The following is a 20,604-nucleotide window of genomic DNA, read 5'->3' on the forward strand; positions in this document are numbered from 1 at the left end:
TGTAAATGTGTCTATATGTCAATGTATGAATGGTTGAGTCTGTAAATGTGTCTATATGTCAATGTGTGAATGGTTGAGTCTGTAAATGTGTCTATATGTCAATGCATGAATGGTTGAGTCTGTTAATGTGTCTATATGTCAATGTGTGAATGGTTGAGTCTGTTAATGTGTCTATATGTCAATGCATGAATGGTTGAGTCTGTTAATGTGTCTATATGTCAATGTGTGAATGGTTGAGTCTGTAAATGTGTCTATATGTCAATGCATGAATGGTTGAGTCTGTAAATGTGTCTATATGTCAATGTGTCAATGGTTGAGTCTGTAAATGTGTCTATATATCAATGTGTGAATGGTTGAGTCTGTAAATGTGTCTATATGTCAATGTGTGAATGGTTGAGTCTGTAAATGTGTCTATATGTCAATGTGTCAATGGTTGAGTCTGTTGATGTGTTGATCTGTTGGTGTGTCAATATATCATGTGTTGATATATGAATTTGTTATTGTGTTGATCTGTCAGTGTGTCGATATGTCAATGTGTTCATGTAAGAGTCTGGTAATAAGTGGATACACAGTGTGTCAATGTATTAGTGTAAATGTTGATTTGTCAGTGTGTTGATATATCAATGCATTGAGTTTTGAGTCTGTTAATGTATAGATCTGTCAATGTGTCAATATGTCAATGTGTGAATGGTTGAGTCTGTAAATGTGTCTATATGTCAATTTGTGATTGGTTGAGTCTGTAAATGTGTCTATATGTCAATGTGTCAATGGTTGAGTCTGTAAATGTGTCTATATGTCAATGTGTGAATGGTTGAGTCTGTAAATGTGTCTATATGTCAATGTGTGAATGGTTGAGTCTGTAAATGTGTCTATATGTCAATGTGTGAATGGTTGAGTCTGTAAATGTGTCTATATGTCAATGTGTCAATGGTTGAATCTGTTAATGTGCTGATCTGTTGGTGTGTCCATACTTCATCTGTTGATATATGAATCTGTTATTGTGTTGATCTGTCAATGTGTCAATATATCAATGTGTTTATGTATGAGTCTGGTAATATGTGGATCTATCAGCGTGTCAATGTATAAGTGTAAATGTTAATTTGTCAGGGTGTCGATATATAAATGCATCAAATTTTGAGTCTGTTAATGTGTAGATCTGTCAATGTGTCAATATATCAATGTATTTATGTATGAGTCTGGTAATATGTGGATCTATCAGTGTGTCGATGTATTAGTGTAAATGTTGATTTGTCAGTGTGTTGATATATCAATGCATTGAGTTTTGAGTCTGTTAATGTATAGATCTGTCAATGTGTCAATATGCCAATGTGTTTATGTATGAGTCTGTAAATGTGTCTGTAAGTCAATGTGTGAATGGTTGAGTCTGTAAATGTGTCTATATGTCAATGTATGAATGGTTGAGTCTGTAAATGTGTCTATATGTCAATGTGTGAATGGTTGAGTCTGTAAATGTGTCTATATGTCAATGCATGAATGGTTGAGTCTGTTAATGTGTCTATATGTCAATGTGTGAATGGTTGAGTCTGTAAATGTTTCTATATGTCAATGTGTCAATGGTTGAGTCTGTAAATGTGTCTATATGTCAATGTGTGAATGGTTGAGTCTGTAAATGTGTCTATATGTCAATGTGTGAATGGTTGAGTCTGTAAATGTGTCTATATGTCAATGTATGAATGGTTGAGTCTGTAAATGTGTCTATATGTCAATGCATGAATGGTTGAGTCTGTTAATGTGTCTATATGTCAATGTGTGAATGGTTGAGTCTGTAAATGTGTCTATATGTCAATGTGTCAATGGTTGAGTCTGTTGATGTGTCTATATGTCAATGTGTGAATGGTTGAGTCTGTAAATGTGTCTATATGTCAATTTGTAAATGGTTGAGTCTGTAACTGTGTCTATATGTCAATGTGTGAATGGTTGAGTCTGTAACTGTGTCTATATGTCAATGTGTGAATGGTTGAGTCTGTAACTGTGTCTATATGTCAATGTGTGAATGGTTAAGTCTGTAAATGTGTCTATATGTCAATGTGTCAATGGTTGAGTCTGTTAATGTGTTGATCTGTTGGTGTGTCCATACATCATGTGTTGATCTGTCAGTGTGTCAATATGTTAATGTGTTGATGTAGGAGTCGGTTAATATGTTTATCTGTCAGTGTTTCGATATGTCAGTAAGTTAAATCTGTCTGGTCAATGTGTCTATCCGTCTATAGGTCAATGTATGAATATGCCAAAAACTACTTATTCTGTAAATCCAGTTGAGCCGATGGCTGGATTTGGTTGTCAACTGAACAGGTTGAGAATGCTATATAAATCGGATGAGAATGAATTTAAGGTTATTGTGATCTGTAATCAACAGGTTCAGGAAAGAATAAATCGGATGAGAATGAGAGAAGCTTATTTTAAAGTTAATATGATCTGTAATCGATCAATCTGCATCAATAGCCTACTTTACTTTTCCTGTTATTTTTTTTATTTTTTATTTTAACATTATATGCAGATATCAAGGTTTCCATATATTAGAAATAAGTAACAATAATCATTCCAGTTTCCATATATTAGAAATAAGAAACTATACATCATTCCAGTCAGACTATATAACAATTAACATTAAATGATTGCCTTGTGTGATGAACCAGTAGGAATGATAGTACCGCCATTGTAATTATATATATATAAGCAGACATCAAGGTTTCCATATATTAGAAATAAGTAATTTGTATTTCAGCCAGTATCTGAATTATTAATATTAGATGATTACCTCCAACTACTGGTGCTGTAGGTTTCTGTGATTGGGTGGCAGGAGTAACTTCTGGGGATGTCTTTGACATGACAGTCTACAAAAGAAAAACATGTAATAAACTATCATGCCTCATGTGAAAACTTGTCAAATAGCTTCATTGAAGGACATAGATTGACCTATCGTTTTTAAATTATGTGTAATTTGGCGATTGGGATCATCAATCTGTAATAAACTATCATGCCTCATGTGAAAACCTGTCAAATAGCTTCATTGAAGGACGTAGAGTGACCTATCATTTTTAAATTATGTGTAATTTGGCGATTGGGATCATCAATCTGTAATAAACTATCATGCCTCATGTGAAAACCTGTCAAATAGCTTCATTGAAGGACGTAGAGTGACCTATCGTTTTTAAATTATGTGTAATTTGGCGATTGGGATCATCAATTTGTAATAAACTGTCATGTCAAATAGCTTCATTGAAGGCTGTAATATGACCTATTGTTTATTATTTCTTTTTGGTCTCCTGTGAAGAGTTGTCTCATTGGCAATCAATACCACATCTTCTTCTATTTATTATACATCTATCGTACGTAAAGGCCCATTTTTGCCACTGAAAATAAAGATTGTAAGAACAATTTCAAATTTGACTATAGTTTGCACATAATGTTTGGTAATGCTTACAAGATGAAGAAATACACATGTCAGACACATTATTCTGACAACCAGTCTTTATGGAGAAGCAAGGCATACATATTTTAAAGTTGTTGGTTCCACCAAGCAGGTGAGACAACCCACACTTCCTGCCCCTTGAGGCAGGTACCTTACTAAAAGACCACATACATGGTTGTTGGGGTCAAAAATCTAAATAACCAAAATAAGGGACAAACAAAATTTTACTAAATTTTTGTAATGTTCTGACCTTTTTCAGATAATTTATATTTTATTTTTTTTAGATTTTGTTCAGAAGCAGCTATTGCCAAGTTCAAAAACAGTAGTGTTATCAACCATAATCAAAATTGAGAAAATGCATAATTTCTTAAAGTATGTGTTACTATATTTGTTTTTATTTCTCCCATTATTAAATTGCAAATAAAGCAAAAATTCTGGTTTTAAGCTGTTTTCTTATTTTTGTGATTCCATGTTTATTGCTTTAAAGGTGTCAGACCACCAATTCAAAATCCGGATCTATTGCAACAATTTTTTTCAATTTTCACAGCTTTCTAAATTTTTTACATAAGTTTAACTTCACAAAAAGGTGTATAATGAATCGTACATGTATCATCTTTCTACCTGCCAATTCTAATTCATGTTTAATGTCTTGTAGTTAAATACCAACGGCCGAAGGTAACTACTCAACATAGCCCCTGTTTTTTTCTGAAAATCTTAAATAAATATAGTATGGAGAGCATTAATCCTCAATCTTTAATGCAAACTCATAAGCAAGTAAATTATGTCTAAAAATGGTTTAAATATATTTCTCTTTCAACAAAAGTTTTATTTCTGCAAATTGTTTGGTTAGTTTAAGTAAACAATAACATCAAGAGCACTATATATTTTTTTAGGGAAGGACTACTTTAATATACTAGTAGAACTTTACATTCTAAATTGGAGTGTATGGATTGGTGGTCTGACATCTTTACCACATGTTTAATCCCCACAGTAATTTTTTTGTTTTTCCTTCTATGCCATATCACACATGAGATAAATTTACTGCACATGGCCTATTTAATGATGATGTGATTTATTTGTTTTTTGTATGTTTTAAAAAGGTTGTGCAGGAAAGTTAACTTTACTGAGTTTACTCATTTCATAGAGGTTTTATCTATGTAGGTGGCTTTGTCTACCTGCTACATACTGAAAGCTTTAAAATCTATACACAGGTTGACAGCATACTAAACATTTTGTTAAGAAGTGCTTTTTGTTTTAGTATATGATTATTACATATTTGCATAAACATGTAAATCTTTTTTTCCTTACAGAGATACACATAAAAGGAGATGATGTGATGTATATACCTAGAAGATAGCAAGCTAATGACACAAAAAATAAGAGACATCCAACAGATGAGACACTGATTTCAAACATTTGTCTTTCACATATGCCAACATCTATATTAGGCAACAAGCTTGGAATTGTCAACTTACCGGGTACATTGTTAACGAACAACAAATACTACAATGACATTGAAAACAACAGGCAACCGTTTTATTGTAACTTCAATGTACCAAGTCTGTTGTGTCTCTAACAATCTGTCAACATATTTGTAAATATCTCTTATTAACTAAGACAGAATATTTACCTTTAGGAAGTCCATCACTACTTTCTTCTTCCTTTTTATCTCTTCAGAATCATAGCTTTTTATTGTTGCCATATCATAAGGAGTCTCACCCTGAAATACAATCAAAACTCTTTTATCAATCATACAAATATACATCTTCTATAAATAATAGGCAATTGTTGTACTAATTTTACCTATATAATACTTGACATAAAACCAGTCAACCTAAACAACAAATATTAAGTGACATAATAAAGAGATACATGAACAAATAATTGAGATTTTACTGTTTAAGAACATGAATAATCTAGACATCATTGAGATGGGAGCCATCTCTGTGGGCTCAGCTGTAAATAATTTGTGGTAAAAAATGTGTATCTTTACCATAGGACAAGGAGTTGTCAACTGAAACCAAAGTTTTTACCCTTGACTTTTAACCAAGGAAGTTGTACATACATTATGACATATCCTCTGGTGTTGGTTAATATACGTGTCAAGTATAAACTTTGAAATCATAACAGTTCTCAAGATATAGAGCAAACACGATCTTGACCATAGGACATGGGGTTGTCAACTGAAACCAAAGTTTCTGACCTTGACCTTTAACCTAGGAAGTTGTACATACATTATGACACATTCTCTGGTGTTGGTTAATATACATGTCAAGTATAAACTTTGAAATCATAACTGTTCTCAAGATATAGAGCAAACACAATCTTGACCATAGGAGATGGGGTTGTCAACTGAAACCAAGCTTTTGACCTTGACCCTTGACCTAGGATTTGTACATACATTATGACACACCCTCTGGTGTTGGTTAATATACATATCAAGTAAAAAGTATGAAATTATAACGGTTCGCTAGATATATAGTGGACACAATTTGTTACGGACAGACGGACGGACAGATAGACTGACCACTATAGGGTGAACCGTCACTAGGCAGGGCCCTAATTAGTGTAGTATGTAAATTAATACATTAAAACCAAACATACTGAAATAATAAAGTTATATTTATTATAATTCAACCATCTGGTTTACATAAAATTTTGCCTGTCTCGTTAACTTATAATGAGGGTATTATTATTCTACATGTTCTAGTACGTGCATTATCGACAACCACTATGACACATGTTACTGTGGAGTGTCATTATTCTTGCTTTATGTTCGATTCACATGGACCATGAGAGTATTTTCATTCTAGTACTTGCTTTATTGACAACCACTATGCAACATGAGTAACAGGCTGATGTATGTTTATTTTGTGGAGTGTCATTATTCATATGAGTAAAAGGCTGACATGTTACTGCAGAAAGTCATTCTTGGTCTTTAGTGTTCGATTCACATAAACAAAGAGAGCATAATTATTCTAGTAAGTGCTTTATTGACAACGACTATGACACATGAGTAACAGATTGACATATGTTATTGTGGAGTGTCATTATACGTGTTTTCCACTGAGTGATGAAAGATATGTTGGTAGTGTATGATTGGTGGAAGGTAAGATTGGTTGAAGGTGTGATGGCAGTGTATCATTGGGGGAAGGTATGTTGATAGTTTACGATTGGTTGCAGGGTGATGGCAGTGTAAGATTGGTGGAAGGTATGTTGACAGTTTACGATTGGTTGCAGGGTGATGGCAGTGTAAGATTGGTGGAAGGTCTGTTGGTAGTGTATGATTGATGGAAGGTATGTTGGTAGTGTATTATTGGTTGAAGGTCTGGTTGTAGTGTATGATTGGTGGAAGGTATGTTTGTAGTGTATGGTTGGTGGACGGTATGTTGGTAATGTATGATTGGTGGAAGGTATGTTGGTAGTGTATGATTGGTGGAAGGTATGTTGGTAGTGTATTATTGGTTGAAGGTCTGGTTGTAGTGTATGATTGGTGGAAGGTCTGGTTGTAGTGTATGATTGGTGGAAGGTTTGTTGGTAGTGTATGATTGGTGGAAGGTATGTTGGTAATGTATGATTGGTGGAAGGTATGTTGGTAGTGTATGATTGGTGGAAGGTTTGTTGGTAGTGTATGATTTGTGGAAGGTATGTTGTAGTGTATGATTGGTGGAAGGTCTGGTTGTAGTGTATGATTGGTTGAAGGTCTGGTTGTAGTGTAAGATTGGTGGAAGGTATGTTGGTAGTGTATAATTGGTGGAAGGTATGTTGGTAGTGTAAGATTGGTGGAAGGTATGTTTGTAGTGTATTATTGGTTGAAGGTCTGGTTGTAGTGTAAGATTGGTGGAAGGTATGTTGGTAGTTTATGATTGGTGGAAGGTATGTTGGTAGTGTAAGATTGGTGGAAGGTATGTTTGTAGTGTAAGATTGGTGAAAGGTATGTCTGTAGTGTATTATTGGTTGAAGGTCTGGTTGTAGTGTAAGATTGGTGGAAGGTCTGGTTGTAGTGTAAGATTGGTGGAAGTTATGTTGGTAGTTTATGATTGGTGGAAGGTATGTTGGTAGTGTAAGATTGGTGTAAGGTATGTTTGTAGTGTATGATTGGTGAAAGGTATGTTTGTAGTGTTTGAGTGGTGGAAGGTCTGGTTGTAGTGTAAGATTGGTGGAAGGTATGTTTGTAGTGTATTATTGGTTGAAGGTCTGGTTGTAGTGTAAGATTGGTGGAAGGTATGTTTGTAGTGTATTATTGGTTGAAGTTCTGGTTGTAGTGTAAGATTGGTGAAAGGTATGTTTGTAGTGTATTATTGGTTGAAGGTCTGGTTGTAGTGTAAGATTGGTGGAAGGTATGTTGGTAGTGTATGATTGTTGGAAGGTTTGTTGGTAGTGTATGATTTGTGGAAGGTATGTTGTAGTGTATGATTGGTGGAAGGTATGTAAGTAGTGTATGATTGGTTGAAAGTCTGGTTGTAGTGTAAGATTGGTGGAAGGTATGTTGTAGTGTATGATTGGTGGAAGGTATGTAAGTAGTGTAAGATTGGTTGAAGGTATGTTGGAAGTGTATGATTGGTGGAGGGTATGTTGGTAGTGTTTTATTGGTTGAAGGTCTGGTTGTAGTGTAAGATTGGTGGAAGGTATGTTGTACTGTATGATTGGTGGAAGGTATCTAAGTAGTGTAAGATTGGTTAAAGGTATGTTGGAAGTGTATGATTGGTGGAGGGTATGTTGGTAGTGTATTATTGGTTGAAGGTCTGGTTGTAGTGTAAGATTGGTGGAAGGTATGTTGTAGTGTATGATTGGTGGAAGGTATGTTGGTAGTGTATTATTGGTGGAAGGTATGTTGGTAGTGTAAGATTGGTGGAAGGTATGTTGGAAGTGTATGATTGGTGGAGGGTATGTTGGTAGTGTATTATTGGTTGAAGGTCTGGTTGTAGTCTAAGATTGATGGAAGGTATGTTGTAGTGTATGATTGGTGGAAGGTATGTTGGTAGTGTATTATTGGTGGAAGGTATGTTGGTAGTGTATGATTGGTGGAAGGTATGTTGGTAGTGAATGATTGGTGGAAGGCATGTTGGTAGTGTATGATTGGTGGAAGGTATGTTGGTAGTGTATGATTGGTGGAAGGTATGTTGGTAGTGTATGATTGGTGGAAGGTATGTTGGAAGTGTATGATTGGTGGAAGGTATGTTGGTAGTGTAAGATTGGTGGAAGGTATGTTTGTAGTGTATTATTGGTTGAAGTTCTGGTTGTAGTGTAAGATTGGTGAAAGGTATGTTTGTAGTGTATTATTGGTTGAAGGTCTGGTTGTAGTGTAAGATTGGTGGAAGGTATGTCAGTAGTGTATTATTGGTTGAAGGTCTGTTTGTAGTGTAAGATTTGTAGAAGGTATGTTGGTAGTGTATGATTGGTGGAAGGTATGTTGGTAGTGTATGATTGGTGGAAGGTGTGTTGTAGTGTATGATTGGTAGAAGATATGTAGTAGTGTATGATTAGTGGAAGGTATGTTGGTAGTGTATGATTGGTGGAAGGTATGATGGTAGTGTATGATTGGTGGAAGGTATGATGGTAGTGTATTATTGGTTGAAGGTCTGGTTGTAGTGTAAGATTGGTGGAAGGTCTGGTTGTAGTGTATGATTGGTGGAAGGTCTGGTTGTAGTGTAAGATTGGTGGAAGGTATGTTGGTAGTGTATGATTGGTGGAAGGTATGTTGGTAGTGTATGATTGGTGGAAGGTTTGTTGGTAGTGTATGATTTGTGGAAGGTATGTTGTAGTGTATGATTGGTGGAAGGTATGTAAGTAGTGTATGATTGGTTGAAGGTCTGGTTGTAGTGTAAGATTGGTGGAAGGTATGTTGTAGTGTATGATTGGTGGAAGGTATGTAAGTAGTGTAAGATTGGTTGAAGGTATGTTGGAAGTGTATGATTGGTGGAGGGTATGTTGGTAGTGTTTTATTGGTTGAAGGTCTGGTTGTAGTGTAAGATTGGTGGAAGGTATGTTGTACTGTATGATTGGTGGAAGGTATGTAAGTAGTGTAAGATTGGTTAAAGGTATGTTGGAAGTGTATGATTGGTGGAGGGTATGTTGGTAGTGTATTATTGGTTGAAGGTCTGGTTGTAGTGTAAGATTGGTGGAAGGTATGTTGTAGTGTATGATTGGTGGAAGGTATGTTGGTAGTGTATTATTGGTGGAAGGTATGTTGGTAGTGTAAGATTGGTGGAAGGTATGTTGGAAGTGTATGATTGGTGGAGGGTATGTTGGTAGTGTATTATTGGTTGAAGGTCTAGTTGTAGTCTAAGATTGGTGGAAGGTATGTTGTAGTGTATGATTGGTGGAAGGTATGTTGGTAGTGTATTATTGGTGGAAGGTATGTTGGTAGTGTATGATTGGTGGAAGGTATGTTGGTAGTGAATGATTGGTGGAAGGCATGTTGGTAGTGTATGATTGGTGGAAGGTATGTTGGTAGTGTATGATTGGTGGAAGGTATGTTGGTAGTGTATGATTGGTGGAAGGTATGTTGTAGTGTATGATTGGTGGAAGGTATGTTGGTAGTGTATGATTGGTGGAAGGTATGTTGTAGTGTATGATTGGTGGAAGGTCTGGTTGTAGTGTATGATTTGTGGAAGGTATGTTGGTAGTGTATGATTGGGGGAAGGTATGTTGGTAGTGTATTATTGGTTGAAGGTCTGGTTGTAGTGTAAGATTGGTGGAAGGTCTGGTTGTAGTGAATTATTGGCTGAAGGTCTGGTTGTAGTGTATGATTGGTGGAAGGTATGTTGGTAGTGTATGATTGGTGGAAGGTTTGTTGGTAGTGTATGATTTGTGGAAGGTATGTTGTAGTGTATGATTGGTGGAAGGTATGTAAGTAGTGTATGATTGGTTGAAGGTCTGGTTGTAGTGTAAGATTGGTGGAAGGTATGTTGTAGTGTATGATTGGTGGAAGGTATGTAAGTAGTGTAAGATTGGTTGAAGGTATGTTGGAAGTGTATGATTGGTGGAGGGTATGTTGGTAGTGTTTTATTGGTTGAAGGTCTGGTTGTAGTGTAAGATTGGTGGAAGGTATGTTGTACTGTATGATTGGTGGAAGGTATGTAAGTAGTGTAAGATTGGTTAAAGGTATGTTGGAAGTGTATGATTGGTGGAGGGTATGTTGGTAGTGTATTATTGGTTGAAGGTCTGGTTGTAGTGTAAGATTGGTGGAAGGTATGTTGTAGTGTATGATTGGTGGAAGGTATGTTGGTAGTGTATTATTGGTGGAAGGTATGTTGGTAGTGTAAGATTGGTGGAAGGTATGTTGGAAGTGTATGATTGGTGGAGGGTATGTTGGTAGTGTATTATTGGTTGAAGGTCTGGTTGTAGTCTAAGATTGGTGGAAGGTATGTTGTAGTGTATGATTGGTGGAAGGTATGTTGGTAGTGTATTATTGGTGGAAGGTATGTTGGTAGTGTATGATTGGTGGAAGGTATGTTGTAGTGTATGATTGGTGGAAGGTCTGGTTGTAGTGTATGATTTGTGGAAGGTATGTTGGTAGTGTATGATTGGGGGAAGGTATGTTGGTAGTGTGTGATTGGTGGAAGGTATGTTGTAGTGTATGATTGGTGGAAGGTATGTTGGTAGTTTATTATTGGTGGAAGGTATGTTGGTAGTGTATGATTGGTGGAAGGTATGTTGGTAGTGAATGATTGGTGGAAGGTATGTTGATAGTGTATGATTGGTGGAAGGTATGTTGATAGTGTATGATTGGTGGAAGGTATGTTGTAGTGTTTGATTGGTGGAAGGTATGTTGGTAGTGTATGATTGGTGGAAGGTATGTTGTAGTGTATGATTGGTGGAAGGTATGTTGTAGTGTATGATTGGTGGAAGGTATGTTGTAGTGTATGATTGGTGGAAGGTATGATGGTAGTGTATTATTGGTGGAAGGTATGTTGGTAGTGCATGATTGGTTGAAGGTATGTTGGTAGTGTATGATTGGTAGAAGGTATGTTGGTAGTGTATGATTGGTGGAAGGTATGTTGTAGTGTATGATTGGTGGAAGGTATGTTGTAGTGTATGATTGGTGGAAGGTTTGTTGTAGTGTATGATTGGTGGAAGGTATGTTGGTAGTATATGATTGGTGGAAGGTATGTTGTAGTGTATGACTGGTGGAAGGTATGTTGGTAGTGTATGATTGGTGGAAGGTATATTGGTAGTGTATGATTGGTGGAAGGTATGATGGTAGTGTATGATTGGTAGAAGGTATGTTGGTAGTGTATGATTGGTGGAAGGCATGTTGGAAGTGTATGATTGGTGGAAGGTATGTTGGTATTGTATGATTGGTGGAAGGTATGTTGTAGTGTATGATTGGTGGAAGGTATGTTAGTAGTGTATGATTGGTGGAAGTTATGTTGGAAGTGTAAGATTGGTGGAAGGTATGTTTGTAGTGTATTATTGGTTGAAGGTCTGGTTGTAGTGTATGATTGGTTGAAGGTCTGTTGTAGTGTATGATTGGTTGAAGGTATGTTGGAAGTGTATTATTGGTGGAAGGTTTGTTGGTAGTGTATGATTGGTGGAAGGTCTGGTTGTAGTGTAAGATTGGTTGAAGGTTTGTTGTATTGTTTGATTGGTGGAAGGTATGTTGTAGTGTATGATTGGTGGAAGGTATGTTGTAGTGTATGATTGGTGGAAGGTCTGGTTGTAGTGTATGATTGGTGGAAGGTATGTTGGTAGTGTATGATTGGTGGAAGGTATGATGGTAGTGTATTATTGGTGGAAGGTATGTTGGTAGTGCATGATTGGTTGAAGGTCTGGTTGTAGTGTAAGATTGGTGGAAGGTCTGTTGTAGTGTATGATTGGTGGAAGGTATGTTGGTAGCGTTAGATTGGTGGGAGGTCTGGTTGTAGTGTATGATTGGTGGAAGGTATGTTGTAGTGTATGATTGGTGGAAGTTATGTTGTTAGTGCATGATTGGTGGAAGGTATGTTGGAAGTGTAAAATTGGTGGAAGGTATGTTTGTAGTGAATTATTGGCTGAAGGTCTGGTTGTAGTGTAAGATTGGTGGAAGGTCTGTTGGTAGTTTATGATTGGTGGAAGGTATGTTTGTAGTGTATTATTGGTTGAAGGTCTGGTTGTAGTGTAAGATTGGTGGAAGGTATGTTTGTAGTGTATTATTGGTTGAAGGTCTGGTTGTAGTGTAAGATTGGTGGAAGGTATGTTTGTAGTGTATTATTGGTTGAAGGTCTGGTTGTAGTGTAAGATTGGTGGAAGGTATGTTGGTAGTGTATGATTGGTGGAAGGTATGTTTGTAGTGTATTATTGGTTGAAGGTCTGGTTGTAGTGTAAGATTGGTGGAAGGTATGTTGGTAGTGTATGATTGGTGGAAGGTATGTTGGTAGTGTATTATTGGTTGAAGGTGTGTTAGTAATTTGTGATTGGTGGAAGGTATGATGGTAATGTATAATTTGTGGAAGGTATGTTGGGAATGTATGATTAGTTGAAGGTAAGTTGCTAGCGTATGATTGGTGGAAAGTATGTTTGTAGAGTATGATTGGTGGAAGGTATATTGTCAATTTATGATTGGTGGGAGGTCTGGTTGTAGTTAATGATTGGTTGAAGGTATGTTGGTAGTTTATGATTGGTAGAAGGTGTAATGGCAGGGTACGATTAGTTGAAAGTATGTTGGTAGTGTCTGATTGATTGAAGGTATGTTAGTAATTTATGATTGGTGGAAGTTATGTTGGTAGTGTAAGATTTGTGGAATGTATGTTGGTAGTGTATGATTGTTGGAAAGTATGTTAGTAGTGTATGATTTGTGGAAGGTATGTTGGTAGCGTGTAATTAGTAGAGGGTATGTAGGTAGTGTATAAATGGTAGAAGGTATTTTGGTAGTGTATGATTGGTGGAAGGAGTGTTGGTAGTGTATGATTGTTGGAAGTTATGTTGGTAGTGTATGATTGTTGAAAGGTATGATGGAAGTTTATGATTGGTGGAAGTTGTGTTTGTAATGTATGATTGGTGGAAGATGTGTTTGTAATGTATGATTGGTGGAAGGTGTGTTTGTAATGTATGATTGGTGGAAGATGTGTTTGTAATGTATGATTGGTGGAAGATGTGTTTGTAATGTATGATTGGTGGGAGGTGTGTTTGTTATGTATGATTGGTGGAAGATGTGTTTGTAATGTATGATTGTTGGAAGGTGTGTTTGTAATGTATGATTGGTGGAAGGTGTGTTTGTAATGTATGATTAGTGGAAGAAAAAAAAGAGGGACGAAAGATACCAAAGGGACAGTCAAACTCATAAATCTAAAACAAACTGACAACGTCATGGCTAAAAATTAAAAAGACAAACAGAAAAACTATAGTACACACGACACAACATAGAAAACTAAAGAATAAACAACACGAACCCCACCAAAAACTAGGGGTGATCTCAGGTGCTCCAGAAGGGTAAGCAGATCCTGCTCCACATGTGGCACCTGTCGTGTTGCTTATGTGATTACAAATCCGGTAAATAGTCTACTTAGGTAGGTCATATTCATGAAAGGGAATGGGATTGTAGTTACGACGTAAGGAACATATCCGATATCATTTGTGAAACGGTTATTCCATAATGGTCAACCAACTCGTGATGGCGTCCGTAAAATTAACGAAGGGATGATTTCAACTTCACCATTGTGTGTTTGTAATGTATGATTGGTGGAAGGTGTGTTGGTAGTGATTGGTAGGTGATCATTGTATTGATATGATTTGATTGGTTATCCCTTTATCAGTTTTTATGACTCATGTTAATAATTGTTAATCAAGTGACTCCACCATGTTAATTACTTTGTTTATGTGTCCGTGTTGATTGGTGATTTAAAGTGTGGTCTGTCGGATGGTTTGATTAATGTTTATAAATCAAGTGACTACACCATGTTAAATACTTTGTTTATGTGTCCGTGTTGATTGGTGATTTAAAGTGTGGTCTGTCGGATGGTTTGATTAATGTTTATAAATCAAGTGACTACACCATGTTAAATACTTTGATTATTTGTCCGTGTTGATTGGTGATTTAAAGTGTGGTTTGTGGGTTTGTATGATTAATGTTTGTAAATCAAGTGACTACACCATGTTAAATACTTTGATTATTTGTCCGTGTTGATTGGTGATTTAAAGTGTGATCTGTGGGTTGGTCTGATTAATGTTTGTAAATCAAGTGACTGTACCATGTTAAATACTTTGATTATTTGTCCGTGTTGATTGGTGATTTAAAGTGTGGTCTGTGGGTTGGTTTGATTAATGTTTGTAAATCAAGTGACCACACATGTTTAATACTTTGATTGGTTGCTATTGTGTTAACATTTGATTGGTTGTCCGTGTTGATTGGTGATTTAAAGTGTGATCTGTGGGTTGGTCTGATTAATGTTTGTAAATCAAGTGACTGTACCATGTTAAATACTTTGATTATTTGTCCATGTTGATTGGTGATTTAAAGTGTGGTCTGTGGGTTGGTTTGATTAATGTTTGTAAATCAAGTGACTGTACCATGTTAAATACTTTGATTATTTGTCCGTGTTGATTGGTGATTTAAAGTTTGGTCTGTGTTTGGTCTGATTAATGTTTGTAAATCAAGTGACTGTACCATGTTAAATACTTTGATTATTTGTCCGTGTTGATTGGTGATTTAAAGTGTGGTTTGTGGGTTGGTATGATTAATGTTTGTAAATCAAGTGACCACACATGTTTAATACTTTGATTGGTAGCTATTGTGTTAACATTTGATTGGTTGTCCGTGTTGATTGGTGATTTAAAGTGTGATCTGTGGGTTGGTTTGATTAATGTTTGTAAATCAAGTGACCACACATGTTTAATACTTTGATTGGTAGCTATTGTGTTAACATTTGATTGGTTGTCCGTGTTGATTGGTGATTTAAAGTGTGATCTGTGGGTTGGTCTGATTAATGTTTGTAAATCAAGTGACTGTACCATGTTAAATACTTTGATTATTTGTCCATGTTGATTGGTGATTTAAAGTGTGGTCTGTTGGTTGGTCTGATTAATGTTTGTAAATCAAGTGACCGCACCATGTTAAATACTTTGATTATTTGTCCGTGTTGATTGGTGATTTAAAGTGTGGTTTGTGGGTTGGTATGATTAATGTTTGTAATTCTAGTGACTACACCATGTTAAATATTTGATTGTTTGTCTGTGTTGATTGGTGATTTAAAGTGTGGTCTGTTGGTTGGTCTGATAAATGTTTGTAAATCAAGTGACTGCACCATGTTAAATACTTTGATTATTTGTCTGTGTTGATTGGTGATTTAAAGTGTGGTCTGTGGGTTTGTATGATTAATGTTTGTAAATCAAGTGACTGTACCATGTTAAATACTTTGATTATTTGTCCATTTGATTAGTGATTTAAAGTGTGGTCTGTGGGTTTGTATGATTAATGTTTGTAAATCAAGTGACTACACCATGTTAAATACTTTGATGATGTGTCTGTGTGTTAAGATTTGATTGGTGATTTAAAGTGTGGTCTGTTGGTTGGTCTGATTAATGTTTGTAAATCAAGTGACTGTACCATGTTAAATACTTTGATTATTTGTCCGTGTTGATTGGTGATTTAAAGTGTGGTCTGTTGGTTGGTATGATTAATGTTTGTAAATCAAGTGACTGTACAATGTTAAATACTTTGATTATTTGTTCATTTGATTAGTGATTTAAAGTGTGGTCTGTGGGTTTGTATGATTAATGTTTGTAAATCAAGTGACTACACCATGTTAAATACTTTGATGATGTGTCTGTGTGTTAAGATTTGATTGGTGATTTAAAGTGTGGTCTGTTGGTTGGTCTGATTAATGTTTGTAAATCAAGTGACTGTACCATGTTAAATACTTTGATTATTTGTCCGTGTTGATTGGTGATTTAAAGTGTGGTCTGTTGGTTGGTATGATTAATGTTTGTAAATCAAGTGACTACATCATGTTAAATACTTTGATTATTTGTCTGTGTTGATTGGTGATTTAAAGTGTGGTCTGTTGGTTGGTCTGATTAATGTTTGTAAATCAAGTGACTGGACTATGTTAAATACTTTGATTATTTGTCCGTGTTGATTGGTGATTTAAAGTGTGGTCTGTCGGTTGGTATGATTAATGTTTGTAAATCAAGTGACTGTACAATGTTAAATACTTTGATTATTTGTCCGTGTTGATTGGTGAATTAAAGTGTGGTCTGTGGGTTGGTCTGATTAATGTTTGTAAATCAAGTGACTACACCATGTTAAATACTTTGATTATTTGTCCGTGTTGATTAGTGATTTAAAGTGTGGTCTGTGGGTTGGTATGATTAATGTTTGTAAATCAAGTGACTACACCATGTTAAATACTTTGATGATGTGTCTGTGTGTTAAGATTTGATTGGTAATTTAAAGTGATGTCTGTCGGTTGGTATGATTAATGTTTGTAAATCAAGTGACTGTACAATGTTAAATACCTTGATTATTTGTCCGTGTTGATTGGTGAATTAAAGTGTGGTCTGTGGGTTGGTTTGATTAATGTTTGTAAATCAAGTGACTGTACAATGTTAAATACTTTGATTATTTGTCCTAGTTGATTGGTGAATTAAAGTGTGGTCTGTGGGTTGGTTTGATTAATGTTTGTAAATCAAGTGACTACACCATGTTAAATACTTTGATTATTTGTCCGTGTTGATTGGTGATTTAAAGTGTGGTCTGTGAGTTGGTATGATTAATGTTTGTAAATCAAGTGACTGTACAATGTTAAATACTTTGATTATTTGTCCTAGTTGATTGGTGATTTAAAGTGTGGTCTGTGGGTTGGTATAATTAATGTTTGTAAATCAAGTGACTACACCATGTTAAATACTTTGATTATTTGTCCGTGTTGATTGGTGATTTAAAGTGTGGTCTGTGGGTTGGTATAATTAATGTTTGTAAATCAAGTGACTACACCATGTTAAATACTTTGATTATTTGTCCGTGTTGATTGGTGATTTAAAGTGTGGTCTGTGAGTTGGTATGATTAATGTTTGTAAATCAAGTGACTGTACAATGTTAAATACTTTGATTATTTGTCCTAGTTGATTGGTGATTTAAAGTGTGGTCTGTGGGTTGGTATAATTAATGTTTGTAAATCAAGTGACTACACCATGTTAAATACTTTGATTATTTGTCCGTGTTGATTGGTGATTTAAAGTGTGGTCTGTGAGTTGGTATGATTAATGTTTGTAAGTCAAGTGACTGTACAATGTTAAATACTTTGATTATTTGTCTGTGTGTTAAGATATGATTGGTGATTTAAAGTGTGGTCTGTGGGTTGGTCTGATTAATGTTTGTAAATCAAGTAATTGTACCATGTAAAATACTTGGTTCACATAATATCAAGTGAATTTTTGTTCTATATATCAATTTCAAATGTATACATTTTTTGTGAAGAAAAATAGTGAATAAGAATAAAAATGAATGTTACCCATTTTGTTTTCACCCAAGGACTGCATCCTTGATCTATTAGCCATTTTGTTACATCAATCTGTCCATACTGAGCAGCATAATGTAAAGCTGTGTATCCATTCTATAACAATATAAAATATAAACATGTTAATGGTGTGTGATAATAAATCAAGAGAGGTGTCAAAATGTAAGAAATATAACATCAGAGAAGAAAATATCCAATTATACTTATGTATAAACTGATAAATGGTAGATTAAGATATATAAACTAAATATATATTTTCTGATTCAGTTCTACAAAACAGGTAAAAATAATAGCAAACCCTATTTAATATAAGTCTAACAAGTATTTGTTGTCCATTTTACATGTCTGATTAACAACATGATTTTATGTAGATTCTGTCAAGTCTGTAGAATAATCAAAGTTGAAAAAAAAAAAAAATTTCAAGAAACCTTGAAATGAGTTATATTTTCCAATTCAGTGCAAAGAGACAAGAAAAATAAGACCCCACTTTATATAATTCTCTCAAATATTAGGTCTCCATTAAACCCGTCTGATTAACAATGATTCAGTAGAATAATTAAAGTGAAAAAAAAACTTTTTTTCAAGAAACATTAAAACAAGTTATATTTTCTGATTCAGTACGAAGAGACAAGAAAAATAAGACCCCACTTTATATAATTCTGTTAAGTATTTGTTATTTTTAAAAGATGTTTTACATTAGATCTGTAGAATTAACATTATCTGACTAAAGATGTTAACACAACTTGTTCTCATCAACTTCTCATTAAAATCAGATGTTAACAAAATAATTTTTTGTCATGAAACAAAATAAAACCTTTACTATCTGATTCAGTTCTGTGTTACGAATAAAATGATACCCCACTTTATATAATTCTAACAAATATTTGTTGTCCATTAACGCTGTCTGATTAACAACATGATTTTGTGTAGATTCTGTATAAAGTGGTGTTTGGTAAGAGTAAAGTGATTATATCTATCATTACCCTGCCTGTGGCCTCTAACTGACTGCCCTGACTGACGAGGTACATCACTACCTCCAGGTGTCCTCCCACAGCCGCCCACATTAATGGTGTCATTCCCAACTGTAATATCAACATATAACAGACATCAAAACTTGTGTCATAAACTGGACAATGTTGTGTAATAAATATAAACAAAATATATATCACATGAATCAGTGGTCAAAACTGAATAAAATGACCAGTCACACTTGTATTTATATTCTACATAAACAACAAATAAACAACATGTTTTATTGTGAGATGTCAGAACTTCCATCAGAACTGTCAGGTTAAAAAAAAAAACTTTTTTCAAGAAACATAAAAACGAGTTATATTTTCTGATTCAGTACGAAGAGACAAGAAAAATAAGACCCCACTTTATATAATTCTGTCAAGTATTTGTTATTTTTAAAAGATGTTTTACATTAGATCTGTAGAATTAACATTATCTGACTAAAGATGTTTTAAAACACAACTTGTTCTCATCAACTTCTCATTAAAATCAGATGTTAACAAAATAATTTTTTGTCAGGAAACAAAATAAAACCTTTTCAATCTGATTCAGTTCTGTGTTACGAATAAAATGAGACCCAACTTTATATAATTCTAACAAATATTTGTTGTCCATTAACGCTGTCTGATTAACAACATGATTTTGTGTAGATTCTGTATAAAGTGATGTTTTGTCAGAGTAAGGTTATTATATCTATCATTACCGGGTCTGTGGCCTCTAACTGACTGCCCTGACTGAAGAGGTACATCACTACCTCCAGGTGTCCTCCCCCAGCGGCCAACATTAATGGTGTCATTCCCAACTGTAATATCAACATATAACAGACATCAAAACTTGTGTCATAAACTGGACAATGTTGTGTAATAAATATAAACAAAATATATATCACATGAATCAGTGGTCAAAACTGAATAAAATGACCAGTCACACTTGTATTTATATTCTACATAAACAACAAATAAACAACATGTTTTATTGTGAGATGTCAGAACTTCCATCAGAACTGTCAGGTTAAAAAAAAAAACTTTTTTCAAGAAACATAAAAACGAGTTATATTTTCTGATTCAGTACGAAGAGACAAGAAAAATAAGACCCCACTTTATATAATTCTGTCAAGTATTTGTTATTTTTAAAAGATGTTTTACATTAGATCTGTAGAATTAACATTATCTGACTAAAGATGTTTTAAAACACAACTTGTTCTCATCAACTTCTCATTAAAATCAGATGTTAACAAAATAATTTTTTGTCAGGAAACAAAATAAAACCTTTTCAATCTGATTCAGTTCTGTGTTACGAATAAAATGAGACCCAACTTTATATAATTCTAACAAATATTTGTTGTCCATTAACGCTGTCTGATTAACAACATGATTTTGTGTAGATTCTGTATAAAGTGATGTTTTGTCAGAGTAAGGTTATTATATCTATCATTACCGGGTCTGTGGCCTCTAACTGACTGCCCTGACTGGCGAGGTACATCACTACCTCCAGGTGTCCTCCCCGAGCCGCCAACATTAATGGTGTCTGTCCATACTGTAATATCAACATATAACAGACATCAAAACTTGTGTCATAAACTGGACAATGTTGTGTAATAAATATAAACAAAATATATATCACATGAATCAGTGGTCAAAACTGAATAAAATGACCAGTCACACTTGTATTTATATTCTACATAAACAACAAATAAACAACATGTTTTATTGTGAGATG

General features: G+C 34.8%; 1 protein-coding gene across 1 annotated transcript in view; it reads right to left on the bottom strand.

Annotated features, from left to right (window-relative positions):
* LOC143084091 (uncharacterized) overlaps nucleotides 1-18,899 on the bottom strand; it is a 51,096-nt gene extending 32,197 nt beyond the window's left edge. The window contains exons 1-4 of the mRNA XM_076260497.1: nucleotides 18,855-18,899; nucleotides 17,866-17,967; nucleotides 5,064-5,153; nucleotides 2,780-2,855 (exon numbers count right to left, since the gene is read on the bottom strand). Of these exons, the coding sequence (XP_076116612.1) occupies nucleotides 2,780-2,855; nucleotides 5,064-5,153; nucleotides 17,866-17,967; nucleotides 18,855-18,899 (313 nt within the window). The remainder of the gene's footprint in view (nucleotides 1-2,779; nucleotides 2,856-5,063; nucleotides 5,154-17,865; nucleotides 17,968-18,854) is intronic.
* Nucleotides 18,900-20,604: the final 1,705 nt, after the last annotated feature.

Source organism: Mytilus galloprovincialis, chromosome 7, assembly GCF_965363235.1.
Source record: "Mytilus galloprovincialis chromosome 7, xbMytGall1.hap1.1, whole genome shotgun sequence".
Classification (NCBI taxonomy): Eukaryota; Metazoa; Mollusca; class Bivalvia; order Mytilida; family Mytilidae; genus Mytilus; species Mytilus galloprovincialis.